At 33.2% G+C, this 17,674-nt stretch overlaps 2 protein-coding genes across 2 annotated transcripts; both read right to left on the minus strand.

Moving 5' to 3' along the window:
• Window positions 1-3,023: 3,023 nt before the first annotated feature.
• On the minus strand, window positions 3,024-3,953 carry Or7g89 (olfactory receptor family 7 subfamily G member 89). The gene is given in 1 exon segment (NM_001001079.1): window positions 3,024-3,953. A coding segment is annotated over 1 exon segment (930 nt).
• A 12,529-nt stretch (window positions 3,954-16,482) lies between these two features.
• Or7g25 (olfactory receptor family 7 subfamily G member 25) lies at window positions 16,483-17,424 on the minus strand. Its single transcript, NM_001001080.1, is given in 1 exon segment — window positions 16,483-17,424. A coding segment is annotated over 1 exon segment (942 nt).
• Between the last annotated feature and the right edge of the window lie 250 nt (window positions 17,425-17,674).

Here is a 17,674-nt window from a genome sequence, read left to right on the forward strand (position 1 = left end):
GTAGTAGTAGTAGTAGTAGTAATAGGATGAAATATGCATATATGAATCTTACATAAAATGAGAATTGAAGGAAAGCACTAAATTGAATTATTACATTTGTTGTTTAAATGATAATACCTGAACACATTACCTTAAAGCCTCCTCTCTGGAGACTATGTATCATGGTACTAGGAGAAAGATTCTAAAGGAGGGAACCAATCAATTCTACCTAACTATCCTACTTGTGAGCCACAATGACCAGCATGACATAATAACATTATTAGGAAGAATGAGTGATTTACATATCAAGGATGTAGCTGACTACGTCTAATTGAACTTAAGACATGGTGAAAAAGAGAAAAACCATGCATAGCACTGGAAATCTACTTAACTACTCAGGGCTAGTGTAGCCATGACCATTTGAGGAAAACTCACAGCTTTAACATTACCAAATCAGCATATTTCTAAATGTATTCGAAGCATTTGTTATCATGCACAAAGAAAAGTGTATTCATTACCACTCATCAAGAAAACTTCTCGTGGCAACATATGAAGCTCATTATGGAAAATGAGAAACAATTATAATGCCAAATTGTGGAGATCTATAACAAAGGATATATCTATCAAATGCATCCTATAGCTAAAGTTTTGGGAATCACTGCAAAAAACGGGATGGATAAATTGTTAGAGACAGAGGATCAGGGATTTTGTTTTGAGACTGTTTCTTATAGGGATATGAAGAATATCCATGAAGTCTCAAATTCATATCTGCTTAAGAATGAACTGAATAAAAACAGCTGCAATAGACATGTTACCATTAAAGAGGAGTCAATAAAAAAACACAAAAATTACAGGCAACTGTGAGATGCTAAGTATTGCAGAGATGGTCTTCTCCAGGGAACTGTAAACCATTTTGTAATCTCATACTATTCAGACCTAAAAATATACATAGAAAGATCTTCATACTGTGTTAATATGTTTAGAATATAAATGCATAAGCATAGATACATAAAGGTGTACAACAGTTAAGGAAAAAACAGTCAATCAATTGAGTTGTGTGTAAGAAGATGTAAAGAGAAAAAGAGGAAAGGTAAACAATGTAATTGTATCCAAAAAGCTAAGAGATAATTTAAAATGGTTTTTAAATTTTTAAGTTTGAAAACTGTATATCTATAAACTAGGTCATAGAGAATTACATCCACAAAAGAGAAAAATCCATATTTTCTGTGAATAATTGTTTATTATGGAAATGTGATTAGGTCTTGGCAGTTAAGTACTACTGACATAATTTCAAAATTATTTCAACAATTAAAATGCACATCCTCCTTTATTTTTCCTTCTTCCTTTATATATGTTGCATAATGAGACACATGGCAACATTTACGGCAATCAAATATCCAAGAAGGCATTTATGCTTCAATGTTTGTCTCCCAATAAATTTTATATACCATTTGTAAGATAACACTATATTCTTGGTAGGAAAAAGTGGGGGAATCTATTTATGTTCACTCTCAAATTCTTTACAGATATTGTCTGGTACAATTTAAGAAATTGGATAGCTGTGTATATAAAGAATGTCCAATAAGCTTCTATCTCTATCAGTATATCAGATATGTTAATTTTTATGAATACATACAAACACACAGAAAAACAATTTTTAAAGAAATGCAATTTTTAAAAGACAAAATGAAATTAAAATTTATATTTTAGTAAATTTGTTAAAGTACCTGGATAAAAAAGCATGACTATATTTTTTAATGTACTAGTTGGTTCTGTTCAATTTGGAAAATGATGTACAATACCTTTCATCTTTTAAAATGAGTTTATTAATTCTACAGCAAACCCAAATGATGTATATATATATATATATATATATATATATAGATATAGATATAGATATATAGATATAGATATAGGTATAGATATGTAGATATGTAGATATATATATATATATATATATAGATAGATAGATAGATAGATAGATAGATAGATAGAGATAGAGATAAGGAGATAGAAAAACTGAATCAAATATGGTGCTGAAAGCATCCACCAAAAATTGACTGTTGAAGTCCCATATGGCAGTAGTGTATAATGATGTTTCCCATAGATAAGAAATATAAAGGAAAAAAAATGACTCTTTGAGTGAGGGTCCCAAACATAACATAATATAACAACATATAATAAATAGTAATAGATGTCATAATCAAATTGGGTGGTAATTTTTTATCAGAAGCCAATTGGAGAAAATCAATATTCAGCCATAGTTTACAAGTGAGTTTTCTCTTCGTACATGTGCTTCCTTTGGATGCCCCCAACTATAGTCATTTTTATACCATGATGTAAAAACTGCAACATGTATTGTAAATAATATATCTTTGAAATTTTCTCATGATCTCAATACCTTTACTGTTGAATTATTTTTTTTACTTTTTAAATTTTCTTTCATAGAATAAGTGGAAACAAGCCACTCAACAAACAAGAGGCATTGAGGACACTTTAAAACAAAAATAATTGGTGAGATAGTCCTATTCATCAGCAAAATTTATCAACCCAAATTAGCCAAAGTTAACAGTATTTAATACGTTTCTTATTAGACTGAAGAAATTGTCAGTGTTCAGTTGAAAGTTACAGCTATCTAACAATCACTGAGAGTTTCTAATGGTGAAAATTTCATAAACAAATGCACTGCATGTAATGAGTAGACTTACTGTAAAATAAAGAGTGCTTATCAATAAGTATTGAAATCAATGATCCTCAGCCTATTCCTGTCTAACGCTTCAAACATTCAACTAATTCTCTTCATACAATTAGTACTTTTAATCTATTCTCTAGATATAGTACTTACTTATTTCATGCCTTTCTAAATGGCCAGTCTTACATTCTTCTGAAAATTGAGCAGAGAATATTTATTAAATTAGAATTGTCACTGCAATCTATGAATTTGTCTAACAGCAATATGATCACACATTTTTACTTGTAAGGAGTGCATATTCTTTTAGTTTCTCAAAAGTTCTTCATTTATGTCAATGATCACAGAGCTGAACCTAAGATATCCAACCGATGAATTTCCCAAATGATTTTCTCATGTCTCTATTCCTTAGACTATAGATAAAGGGGTTTAGCATCTGAGGGACTACAGTGTACATCACAGATGCCACTGCTGAATATCTCGTAAACTCAGTTACTGAGGAGCTGAAATACACACCAAAACCTGTCCCATAGAACAAGAATACAACAGATATATGAGATGTGCAGGTGGAAAAGGCTTTTTTCTTTCCTGTTTGGGATGTCATTCTCAAGACTGACAAAATAATGTAAATATATGAAAAGATGACTCCACAGAACGCACCACCTGCAAATACGAATACAGCAACCAATATAAGCAAGTTATTAAGAAAGGCATCAGAACAGGCAAGTTTTAGAACCTGAGCAAGTTCACAGAAGAAGTTTTGGATTTCCAGGTTTGTGCAGAATGACAGTTGCAGAACCATCAGACTGTGGAGTAGTGCATCCATAATGCTAAATAAAAGACAGAGCAGAACAAGGAGGACACAACAGCAAGGGTTCATGGTGATTGCATACCTCAGGGGTTTACAAATGGCCACGTAACGGTCATAGGCCATTACTGCAAGGAGAAAATTTTCCATACCACTAAAAATTGAGACAAAGCAGAGTTGAGAGATGCATTGTATATAATTGATAGTGTTATTCTGTGCTTGAATGTTCACCAACATTTTGGGAATAGTGCTTGTGCTTAAACACATGTCATTAATAGACAAAATGGATAAAAAGAAATACATGGGAGTGTGGAGGTGAGAATCTGAGCAAATTGCCAGAAAGATAATTATGTTTCCCAGAATTGTAATAAGATATATGGACAGAAATATACCATAAATAAGCATTTCTAGCTCAGGATCACTTGTCAATCCAAGGAGATGAAATTCTAAAATGGATGTTTGGTTTCTCAGTTCCATAGTGCCAGTAAGAGCACTGAAAAGACAAAGTGAAATACAGTTAAAATCAGATTGTGTAAACTTATCACATGAGAGTGTAGTGAAAACATACCTATAGACACCAAAATATTTAATTGGTACTCTCCTGAATTTTAAGAAAAAAAAAACTTACTTTTAATCCACTCTCTACGCAGTGCTTAGTGAGAATACTTTTAGCCCATAATGGACTCTCAGAACTGCTTTTAAATATACGTAAGAAACATACAGACAGACAGACAGGCAGACACACACACACACACACACACACACACACACACACCTGGGTACATGTGCATGTGTTTGTGTGTAATTATTGAGGCAAGAAACAGCATAGTATGTCAGAAAAACAACATACAGGTGTGACAGAGCACAAGAAATCCGATATTCAACAACTTTTTTGTTTTACTTTTCATAAATGTCTCATTTTTATGATAAAAGCAAGCAAAATATATTTCATTAATCTTAACTGTCACTTAAACAATGAGTGAAAATACAATGCATACTGAGGAAATAATTGATATATTGAAAAATCATTTCTGAAAACTTATGTGTAGATGACACCTCCTCAGTAGAACACTGTATTTAGGTGAGTACTAGGTGAGGACCTTTTGGGGCTGAAGTAAAAATCTCATTGTTCCAGTTAGTTGCTTCACTATTATTCAGGTATCAGATGTATGTTCATTTAATGAACCGTGGATGTAAAAAGTCCAAATTCAGAATGGTTAATTTAATGACCCTGAACCAGGTATACAATATCAAATCCCCATTATTTAATCTACCATTTAAAAGACTTGTTTTTTAATGAATTAGGATGCTTTTGAATTTAAAATCAATGTTTCAAAACAATTTCTAGTATTCTTAAATTTGATATCCATATAGTTCTTATGTGTAGAGTGAGTAGTAAGAATATGAAAGAAAATAAAGACAATACAATGTACAAAACTTAGAGTATATCATTTACGTATCATTTTCATGAACTTAAGTTTTATATTATACTTTTTATAGACTTTTACAAATTATGTTTGTTATCAATTGTGCCAACCTAGATAAAATTAGGAACATAGTGTCTGGTTAGTATTGTTATTTTTTTAAAATTATTATCACAAAATAATGAATATTTTCATTCCTATACTTTGGAAATATTGGTTCATAACATTTTTAAAATTTCTGACTCAAATAGTACAATGCTGTTAAAATATCCCCAGTCAATACTTCTAACCTCTCCACTTAGCCAGACTCTATACATCCTTCTTCAGATTTATTTGAGGCACGTCTGCCTCACACAGACACTCTAATTCATCACACAGACACTCTCTCTAATATATCAATCTAATATAGTTCTCACATACATTGCTCCATCCTATTGTGCCACCTTATGCCAGCTATGCAACCAATTCTAGGCTATTGTCAGGAAGCTCTCTGCCCATCCTCCTAAAAGAGAAACCCCTTCTATACCATACAAAATCTTTACACCAAGCTATGTCTCTCCCAATGCCTCAGGCATAACCAAAAATATAAATTCTGTACATTAGCTGTTTCCTATCTGCTCATCTGAATTCCTTCATCCTCTAAACCAAAACTGCCTAATATTCTCTCTGTGAAAAAGCTTGCATGTTAAAATGTTATTGAAAAATTACATAGAATATCAAGCCAGTGGCTTCTTTCTAAAATGTACCAGGATTTTAGAAATATTTGCAAGTGATAATTATATATAAAGCCCAGGACATCGAATTTAAAAGGATAATCTTACAATTCAAAAAGTTTTAAAACAATAAAAAGAAGTAGCTCAATGAAATTATGATGAAAGAAATGAAAATAAATATATACCTTTTCTATGACCAAGAATAGACAAACATAACACTAATAGATTCAATCGGCAGTCCAGTAGTTGAGAACAGAATTAAGCAGATTGAAAAACTTACGAAGATGTAAACTGAAGATAATATTGAAAAACACAATTATATACCAAGAAAACTCTTACAAATAGAGGAGGTCGGAAGTCCATACAATCAAAATAGATCATTGGGGAACCTAGTCCTACACTTGTAAAATTTTAATCATGAGGCTTAGGGAACCTTGAGAAAGAAGATATCGAAAGATTGTTAGACATAGAAAACTGGGGTATTTTGTAAAAGATTATATCTCTTAGTGTGTCAAATCTTCAACACAGTCTCACCTCTGTGACAACCTAAATACAAGCAGAAAGCAGCCAATAGGCATGTTAAAGTGGATTGTGAAAATCCCAAAGGACCTCAACACTAACAAAGGAGTTACAAACAACTCAGAGTTTGCAGAGAACAAAAGAAACAGCCTTATATATGGTGTAACACATAATTAGCTATCCTATCCAAAATTGTCAGCTCTACAAAAACACAATCTGATAATAGCTTACAGAATGGGTATATTGAATTTATATTTTTAGGAATATATTGGTGTATATATGTATGTACACACATATGTATGTGGATGTAAAAATCATGATAAATAGGCCATTTTTTAAAAAAAATTGGTGTACATTAGAAGTTTTCAAATACATTACGAGTAAGAGAATTTTTTAATTATATTGTAGATGCAGAGAAATGTTTGTTTCAAAAGAAATAAATAGAAAATAGATTCTTTTGATCAGTATGTGTTTCCATGACTAAATGAAGAAAAATGTGTTGATCATTGCAATACAGGATAAGAACGCTATTAGACAAACTGAATATCTATTAAATATAACATTACTGAAAAAAGTAGAATCAAATGATCAACATCAAAGGTAAAAAAGAGTATCTATGACAGAATTGTGATCAACATGTTTTTTCCCATCTTTATTAAATTGGGTATTTCTTATTTACATTTCAAATGTTATTCCCTTTCTTGGATTCCAGGCCAACATTCCCCTAACCCATTCCCTCCCCTTCTATATGTGTGTTCCACTCCCCATTCTTCCCACATTACTGCTCTCTCTCCAAGAATCCAGTTCACTGGGGCTCCAGCTTTGTCAGAACCAAGGGCTTCCCCTTCCACTGGTGCCCTTACTAGGCTATTAAAAGAGAGAAAAATGAACTCATTGTCTTCAAACTAAGAAATAATATTACTGAAGGCATTGTTACCACCATTAACAGTAAAATCATTGAGCTGTTATCAAGAGAAATAAGAAAAAGTAAAGTAATGGGTACCTATAGCAAAACTGAAATTATATTAGTAATTTAGATAAGTGTTATGATTACATTTATATGATTCAATTGTGTGTATGTGTGATCTTGTGTGTTCGTGTGTTTATGTTCACACATTGGGAATCTCAAAATCTCATTTTGAATAAAAATGAAAGTGTCATGGGAACAGGCAATTGAAGGGACAGGAGAGAACTACAGGGGATCAGGAAATAAACTAAGAAGAGCATACACTAGCAGCTTCAAAGCACACCTGAAAGCTCTAGAAAAAGCAGAAGCATTTGAAAATTCTTTGTTTGGTTCTATACCCCATTTTAATGGGGGTAATTTGGTTCTCTGGAGTCTATCTCTTTAAATTCTTCATATATATTAGATATTAGGCCTCTATTGCATATAGCATTGGTAAAGATCTTTTTTCTATTGGTTGCCATTTTGTCCTATTGACAGTGTCCTTTACTGGACAGGAGCTTTACAGGTTCATGAGCTCACATTTTTTTGATTCTTTATCTTAGATCATAAGGCATTAGTGTAATTTTTAGAATACATTCCCCTGTGCCTAAGTATTTGAGGCTCTTTCCCACTTTCTCTTCATTTAATTTCAGTGTATCCGGTTTAATGTGGAGGTCTTTGATCCACTTGAACTTCAACTTTGTACAAGGAGTTAAGAATGGGTTGATTTTCATTCTTCTACTTGCTGACCATCAGTTGAACAAGCATCATTTGTTGAAAAAGCTGCCTTTTCCCCACTGGATTGTTTTAGTTACTTTGTCAGAGGTTAAGTGAACATAAGAGTATGGGTTCATTTCTGGGTCTTTCTTTCTATTCGACTGAACTACCTGCCTGTCTCTACACAAATACCATGCAGGGTTTATCATGATAACTCTGTAATACAGATAACATCAGGGATATTGCTTCCCACTGAATTTCTTTTATTGTTGAGAATAACTTTTGCTATCCTGGGTTTTTGTTATTCTAAATGAATTTGCAAATTGCTTTTTCTAACTCTATGAAGAATTGAGTTGGAATTTTGATGGGTATTACATCGAATCTGTAGATTGCTTTTTGGCAAAATGGCCATTTTTAATATATTAACCTTCCAGTCTATGAGCATGAAAGATATTTCCATTTTCTGAGATCTTCTTTGATTTCTTTCTTCAGGGGCATGAAGTTCCTGTCATATAAATCTTTTGATTGTTTGGTTAAATTCACACACCAAGATGCTTTATATTATTTGGGACTATTGTGAAGGGTGCTGTTTGCCTAATTTCTTTCATAGCCATTTTACCCTTTGAGTATAGGAAGGCTACTGTTTTGCTTAATTTTATATCCAGACACTTTGAAGAAGTTTCTTATCAGATTTAAGACTTCTTTGGTAGAATTCTTTTGGTCACTTAAGTATACTATCTTATCATGTGCAAATAGTGATTTTTGATTTCTTCCTTTACACTTTGTATTCTTTGACCTCCTTTTGCTGTCTGCCTGCTCTGTCTAGGACTTTGAGTACCATATCGAATAAATAAGGAGAGAGTGGGGAGCCTTGTTTAGTCCCTGATTTTAGTGGGATTGCTTCAAGTTTCTCTCTGTTTAGTTTGATGTTGACTACTGGTTTGCTGTATGTTGCTTTAACTATGTTTAGGCATGAGCCTTAAATTCCTGATCTTTCCAAGGCTTTTATCAGGAAGGGGAGTTGAATTTTGCCAAATGCATTCTCAGCATCTAATGAGATGATCATGTGTTTTTTTTCTTTGAGTTTCTGTACTGGATAATATTGATGTATTTTCATCTACTGAACAATCTTTGCATCTCTGGGATGAAGCAAATTCCAAAAGAACAACAATTCCAGCCAACAGGGGAAAAATTCCAACCGACAAAACTCCCAGGATCTAAAACACCCTCCAAAGGGTACACAAAGACAGACCCATGGTTCCCGCTGCAAATGTGGCAGAGGATGACCTTGTCGGAGATCAATGGTTAGAAGAACCCTTTGTCCTGCCAAAACTTAATGTCCCAGTGCAGGGGAATGTACAGGTGGGGAGGGAAAATGGGGTGGGTGGGTGGTTGTGGAAACACCCTATAGAAGCAAGGAGGTGGGATAGGTAGTTTATATAAGGGAACCCGGGAAAGCAGATAAAAGTAAATAATTAAAATCCAATTAAAAAACAAAAAATGAAATTAGACTAATCTTTATGACTTCTCCAAACACTAATTCCAAACAGTTTAAAAATCCTACCATTAATCCTGAAACTTTTTCTGGCAAACATCCACTATCATAAATGTTATAACTGTAGGACTCTCATAAAATGGATTCATAAATAGCAATACTTTTGCCCATGCATAAATGTGATTACTTGCTAATGGCACTTCATAAAACTGAAAGCATCTGAATAGCTATGGAAAAAGTAGAATGGTTGAAGAGGAAACCCACAGAATGAAAGATAATGTTTGTCAGCTGTATGCACAACATAGTATTGGTATTCAGAGTTCAAAATATAAAACAAACACAAAGAGTTGAAGAATAAAACAAAACAAATGATCTCTTTGACAAATGGGTTCACCAAAATCTCAACATTCTATAGCTACTTCCTCAGCCATGTTCATTGATGACTGATTAAAATTGCTATTGTTTTAGTTACTGCTCTATTTCCGAGAAAATACCCCATTAATATTTTATTGCCCAAATAGGAGTTTAGTTGAACACAAAGAGTAGTAGGATAACATTACAAGTAAAATTATCAGGGAAATGTGAAGGCATGGTTTTGTTTTAATAATACTGAGAAGAATTGAGAGGAACCTGAAGAAGACTAGGAGCATATAATTCATATAGGGGAAATTAGAAGAGGGGTGGTCTTTGGTTATGGGAAAGACAGGTATATAAAGGAGAAATATGGTGATGAGTAAAATAATAATAACAGTATCTGAAAAGGCTGTAATGGAATATTTATAAAGTATATATATATATATATATATATATATATATTATGTGTGTGTGTGTATTATATTGTGTGTATAATACAATATGTAAAAGGAACATAGCCAAGCAGGACCATCTTCAATATGGGTGTGTGTATTGTTGATATTTCCTCACCTACACAACATAGAATCTGCTGATCACTGACAAAGGATCAGGCAATGGAGTAAACCAATGACAAGGAGACAGTGATACCTCTGGCCACCTGAGAGACAATGAGATCCTGGGAGGAATTACAAAGATTTACCCAATTCCTATAAAAAGAAGTATGTGTTTGTCACTTAACTGACTCCTGTGTGTCTGTATCATTGACTCTTCACCTTCACAATCCCTAAGGGTCTTGATTGGAATCACCAGCAACAACAACAACAACAACAACAACAACAACAACAACAACAAAAATATATATAATATTTTTAATATATTTAATATAAAATATATGTAACATATAAATATAAATTATTTATAGAGTATATGTAATATAATATATTGAATATATAATAATATAATAAATATATAATATCTTTATAAAAATAATATGCAATATATTAAGATATAATACAAATACACATATTTATATACAGATAAAATATTTATACACATGAAAAGAACATTTTTACAAATTAACTTTGTTCTGTAATATACATAGAATTTTTATGTACTTTTCAGATATAGCTTTACAATATTCCCTCTAAAAGAAATAGACCACTTAACCAAATCCTAAAACACAGACATGAAAAGATCTCTTCTGAGGTATTGGCTAGGTTTGTCCAAAGGAATCTCTAAATATATAGATTTTTGTTGATGCAATTCTTTTCCTCAAAAAGGAAAGGTAGATGTCTGTGGCTAAAGAAACCATGTAGTTTGGAAACAGGGTTCAGAGGTGTCTGAGCTGGAAGTGACTTGAATGCCTTTTTCTAAGGACTATCTTTCATTGTTAGCTTACTGAGAAGGAAGGGAACTAACAAACCTACCCTTTTATGATGCCTATAAAGTAATCCAGGTTCAGTGTGGTATGACAGCATTTCTTATACATGTTTTATTAGTGCCTTTTACATCTTGGCACAAATAAACAACTCTCTCATTAATTTGGGACCTGCTCAACCAGAAGAACAACATGCCTGCTACTGGAAATCTATCAAAACATTCAGTGTAGTGATGCCATGGACATTGATGGACTTTACTAAATCCAAATAATCCCTACAAATATTCTAAAGATTTCTGTTCCTACCCTCAATAAGTGTACTCCCCAACCCTTATTGATAAAACTATACTTTGTAACAAAGACTGCTACAGAATATACCAACCAATCAAAAGGAAGTTGTAGACCCTATATATTTTTAATATGTTTACAAACCATTTTCACATCTAAGACTTAAAAATATTGTGGATGATGTGGCAGAAATAATTTTGTTAGAGGATCTTAGAGATTTCTGTAATATCAAATGCTCTGCATTTAAAACCTCACAAAATGACTGGTGAAGTCCATTAGGACAAAACAAACAGACATGCCAAGACCAATGGGGAAAAGTCCACAAGACATTGAATATTTATAGTCTATTGAAAAATACAGGGAGTAGGAGAAGTAGTCTTCTCCAGGAAAGACAATACTACTTGATTGTTTAAAAGCAAATTTTGAGCCTTGAAAACACACAAAATTAACATATAGACTGAGTAGTATATAATTAGAAATAAGTTTGTACATTCATATATATATGTATATATATATACACACAAGCAAGAAATAAAAAAGGCTTTAAATATATGGGAGAAAATGGGCTATGTATGAGATATATAATATCAAAAAATTAAAAAAAAACATGAAAAAGTCAATCAATACAGAAGTGAAGTTTTAAAAATCTTTGGGCTTTTCTTGTATGCACCTGAAAATGTGTACAGCAAGACTAGAGTATGGAGAAAGGCCTTCCCAGTGAAAACGAACAGAGCTTAATTGAAAAACATGTTGGAAATTTTGATTATGTCACCTAAAGCAGGTAATAAATAATGACAAAATAACCATAAATCATGGGGATTAGAAAACTATCTCATTTGATAAAATACTTGAGAAAAAAGCAGGGCTCCCAGGGAGTAAACCACCAACCAATGAGTACACATGGAGGGCCCAATGGCTCCAGCTGCATGTGTAGCAGAGAATGGCACTGTCCAGCACCAACAGTAGGAAAGGCCTTGGTCCTGTGAAGGCTTGTCTCCCCAATGTAGGGGAATGACAGGGTGTTGAAGTTGGAGTGAGTGGATGGGGATGTGAGCATCCTCATAGAAGTAGGGTGGAGGAGGAGGTATCAAAGAGGGAGAAAAGGGAATAACATTTGAAATTCCAATAAATAAAATAGAATGCAGATCGATCCATTCTTACCACCCTGTAAAAAGCTTAAGTCCAAGTGGATCAAGGACCTCCACATCAAATCATAAGAAAAAGTGGGGAAGAATCTCGAACACATGGGCACTGGGGAAAATTTACTAAACAAAACATGAATGGCTTATGCTCTAAGATCAAGAATCAACAAATGGGATCACATAAAACTGCAAAGCTTCTCTAAGGCAAAGGACACTGTTGTTTGGACAAAACGACAACCAACAGATTGGGAAAAGATCTTTACCAATCCTACAACTGATAGAGGGCTTATATCCAAAATATACAGAGAACTCACAAAGTTAGAGTGCAGGGAGACAAATAACCTTATTAAAAAATGGGGTTCAGAACTAAAAAAATTAATTCACAGCTGAGGAATAACGAATGGCTGAGAGACACCTATGAAATATTCAACACCTTAAGTCATAAGGGAAATGCACATCAAAAGAACGCCGAGATTCCACCTCACACCAGTGAGAATGGCTAAGATCAAAAACTCAGGTGACAGCAGATGCTGGCAAGGATGTGGAGAAAGAGGAACAATCCTCCATTGTTGGTGGGATTGCAGACTGGTACAACCATTCTGGAAATCCGTCTGGAAGTTCCACAGGAAATTGGACATTGAACTGCCTGAGGATCCAGCTATACCTCTCTTGGGCATATACCCAAAAGATGTCCCAACATATAACAAAGACTCATACTCCACTATATTCATAGCAGTCTTATTTATAATAGCCAGAAGCTAGAAAGAACCCAGATGCCCTTCAACAGAGGAATGGATAAAGAAAATGTGGTACATTTACACAATGGAATACTACTCAGCTATCAAAAACAATGACTTTATGAAATTCATAGGCAAATGGATGGAACTGGAAAATATCATCCTGAGTGCCATAACCCAATCACAGAAAAACACACATCGTATGCACTAATTGATAAGTGGATATTAACCCAAATGCCTGAATTACCCTAGATGCACAGAACACATGAAACTCAACAAAGATGACCAAAATGTGAATGTTTCACTCCTTCTTTAAAAGGGGAACAAGAATACCATTAGGAGGGAATAGGGAGGCAAAATTTAGAACAGAGGCAGAAAGAACACCCATTCAGAGCCTGTCCCACATGTGGCCAATACATATACAGCCACCAAACTAGATAAGATGGATGAAGCAAAGAAGTGCAGGCTGAAAGGAACCAGATATAGATCTCTCCTGAGAGACACAGAATATGGCAAATACATAGGTGAATGCCACAGCAAAGCACTGAACTGAGGACGGGACCCCCGTTGAAGGAGTCAGAGAAAGGACTGAAAGAGTTTGAAGGGGTTTGAGACCCCATATGAACAACAATGCCTACCAAGCCGAGCTTCCAGGAACTAAGCCACTACCCAAAAACTATACTGACCCTAGGCTCCAAACAGCATAGGCAGCAGTAAATAGCCTAGTAAGAGCACCAGTGGAAGGGAAAGACCTGGTCTTCTTAGACCGAATTCCCAGTGAATGTGATTTTGGGGGCAGTGCGATAATGGGGGGAGGATTGGGATGGGAGCACCCATATAATAGGGGAGGGGGAGGGATTAGGGGCATGTTGGCCCAGAAAGGGAATAACAATTGAAATGTAAATAAGAAATACCCAAGTTCATAAAGATGGAGGAAAAAAATATCCAACAAAAACAAAATTAAAAAAAGAAGCATGTAACCTAAATGTCATTACTAGGATCAATCAGAAGTCAAACAATATCATTTATTATGCCTAGTTAAATATATATGTAATATTAAACATATTGAACTCATGAATTACAAAAGTTCTTGCAAGTTTAAATTGGCAGATTTTTTATTTCATGATTTATTGGAGACAGAAGCTAATTTAAATCCTGGAGCTATATCCTGCAAATCTTAATGTATTATAATTAATAAAATACAGGTTCATTGCTGACTTTTAGAGAATTTTTATATTTATTGTTCTAAATTATTTGATCCACATGGTCTATTAGTTTCAGTCTATGCAGAAAAGAGTATATCTTTGAAATTATATATCATTATGTATATTTAAACAACTTTCCAATAGTTGCAATAATTTTTTTGTCACAAAAGTTGGCATTTTGTTAAAATTTTACTATATCATTTTACTTGATATGTCATACTCCATATTAAAATAAGTAGTATATATGTCATAAAACATTTTGTGGAGTAACATAATATATAAGCAAAGTGAGAAATCAAGCCACACAATGTTGTAATATGAATGGGTTTTGACAAACTCAGGGCATTTGGTCAGATTCCGGTCATTATTTCGCGGGTAGAAATGTGATCCCATTTGTTTCTATTTAAAATAAATTCCATATTTAAGAACTTTAGTTTTCTTGTATATTGGTAAATGCAGATGTCATTTTAATATTTTCTTCAACATTAGTTATTAAGTTTAAGTAAAGGCTGTTTAAATTTTTCCAATATCATTAACTGAATTTTTTTGAAAAAGGAATATAAATTATATATAGAAAATCGGGGCTGGGGATTTAGCTCAGTGGTAGAGCGCTTGCCTAGGAAGCGCAAGGCACTGGGTTCGGTCCCCAGCTCCGAAAAAAAAGAACCACAAAAAAAAAAAGAAAATAGCACATACGTAAACATCCATTATTCTTCTTAAAATTACCATATATACAAATTTTAATATACTATAAAATTACCTATAATGATGGTTGGACTAAATCAGTGGTTCTCATCATTAAAACCAAGAGTTTCAGCCATATAGAAAGATTAATCTAATCTTACAGTCATTATTTTGCAAGCAGATGAATATTCTTTTATTCTTAATATAACAATCATGTATAAATTTAATTATATTTGTTCATAACTATTCATCCTCAGTTATAATTCATCCTCAATTATACACTCTGATCACAACCACTGTCTTTGTTTCTCTATTTAATTTGCCGCTGCACTACTTTACGTCTATCCTGATACAGAGTCTTTCTACAAGAATGTAAATTCTCATTAAAAATCATAATATCTCCATTCTTGTTGTGGAATAAATCTTATATTCCTTTCTGTATATCACAATTTCTGTATAGGAGTACATGGAATTACATTTAAAGATCACACGTATAGTCTAGCTTATCTTAAATGTATCTTAGATTTTAGATGCCATTTATTTTGTACCCAAGTGTAGCACATACTCTCTGTATGGAAATTTCATTCACAATTGATGCGCATTCCAATGGGAGCTATTATTTTCATGGTAAGCATTAACTCACATAGTTTGACCTTATTGAGAGGTCTCTGGTAAAGAACAAACTAGACAAATTGTTTACACACCTCAGTTTGGGTATACCATGTCTATATAAAATACCTAGAACCTCTATAAAAATTAAGAACAAACAGACAAATCCCCCCAAAACATGAATTGATGTTGAAGTTAAAAAAGCCCTAATTCCTGGATCTATGCATTCAAAAACCAAGAAATATTAACAATGATTAAACAGTTTTATATCCTCAATATATGTGATAATATTTCTTTCTCTTTGAGGAATAATAGCTTTAAAAACAAAGAATATAGCACAAAATAATTTGAAGCCACACATATAATATAAAAATGTTAAATTGTAAAATTATTAACATAAAGTTTTTGGTAGCATGGCTTTATAAAGATTGCTTTACCTAAAAGTTGTTCATCATTATTTGCAAAATACAAAATTTCTGTCAGTGTGGGTCAAATTTCCCTATGTGTTGCAGGGTTATAATGAAAGTAAACCTAAGTATGAATTCCAGTTTTTACATATATATATATATATATATATATATATATATATATATGATTTACAAAAGCCTTTTATGTACACATATGCTATTAACTGTTACATTAATCAAATTAATTATGGAACTTCAAAGTAAAAAAAAACTGTCGAATTTTAGTACCACATAGAAATATATTTAGACAATTTAAAGGACTTAATAATAAAGAAGTTAGTTACTTCAGTTCCCCATGGTTTCTGTCAATCTTACTACTTCTGTAAATTCAACTTATGGAGGTGACAACAGAAAAGAGAAGGTGCCTCATGGCTTGCTTCATTTCTCTGTTCCTCAAACTGTATATGAAAGGGTTCAGCATTTGAGGGACCACAATATACATAATAGAAAAAACTATATTCTTAACAGAAGAGTCAGAAACTGCAGAACTCATATATACTCCAAAAGCTGTTCCGTAGAATAAAGATACTACTGAAAGATGAGATCCACAAGTAGAAAAGGCTTTATTTCGTCCCTGGATAGATGAAATATTAAGAATGGAGGACACAATTTGAATATAAGAGAAAATAATCCCAGCAAGAGGAACACCAGCAAATACACTAGTCACTGTGTAAATAAGAAGGTTATTGATGAAAGTATCTGAGCAGGCATGTTTAATGACTTGTACAAGTTCACAGAAGAAGTGAAGGATATTCTGATCTGTGCAGAAAGACAGTTTTAATAACATCAGACTATGTAGTAGTGCATTCATGGTACTGATGATCAGAGAGAGTAAAGCCAGCAGTACACAGTGACAAGGATTCATAATAACTGTGTACCTCAGAGGATGAACTATGGCCAAGTAACGATCATAGGCCATCACAGCAAGTAGACAACTTTCTAAGCCACCAAAAATCAGTACAAAACACACCTGGGACAGGCAGCCTGTGTAGGTAATGCTCTGATTCTGTGTTTTGATGTTCAACAGCATTTTTGGGATTATTGTTGTGCATATACAGATGTCAGTAAAGGACAGATTGGCAATAAAAAAGTACATGGGAGTATGGAGGTGATAGTCCAAGATTACAGCCAAGATAATGAGAATGTTTCCAAAAATGGTAACAAAATATATACACAGGAACAAGCCGAAGATAAATGACTGGATGTCAGGAGCATAAGTCAGTCCAATAAGGAAAAATTCAGAAATACCTGATTGGTTTGAAAATTCCATGTTCCCACTGAATATTTCCAAAATGAATAGGTTACAAAGTACCTAAATTTTGTTGGGTAATGATAAAGTTTCATTAATGTATGTTGAATTTGAAAATTTCTCTAACATCTTGTCCTTAGTTTTCACAAATTCTTTGAAATGACATTATTAATGCATTTTGCAAGTAATGTCACTGAACGTGATATATTTGAAGCTTGAAAGCTAGTCCTTTAATTTTCCAGGATGCCTTAGTCATAGTGTAAATGACATT

This window comes from Rattus norvegicus, chromosome 8, assembly GCF_021556685.1.
Source record: "Rattus norvegicus strain SHRSP/BbbUtx chromosome 8, alternate assembly SHRSP_T2T, whole genome shotgun sequence".
Lineage (NCBI taxonomy): Eukaryota > Metazoa > Chordata > Mammalia > Rodentia > Muridae > Rattus > Rattus norvegicus.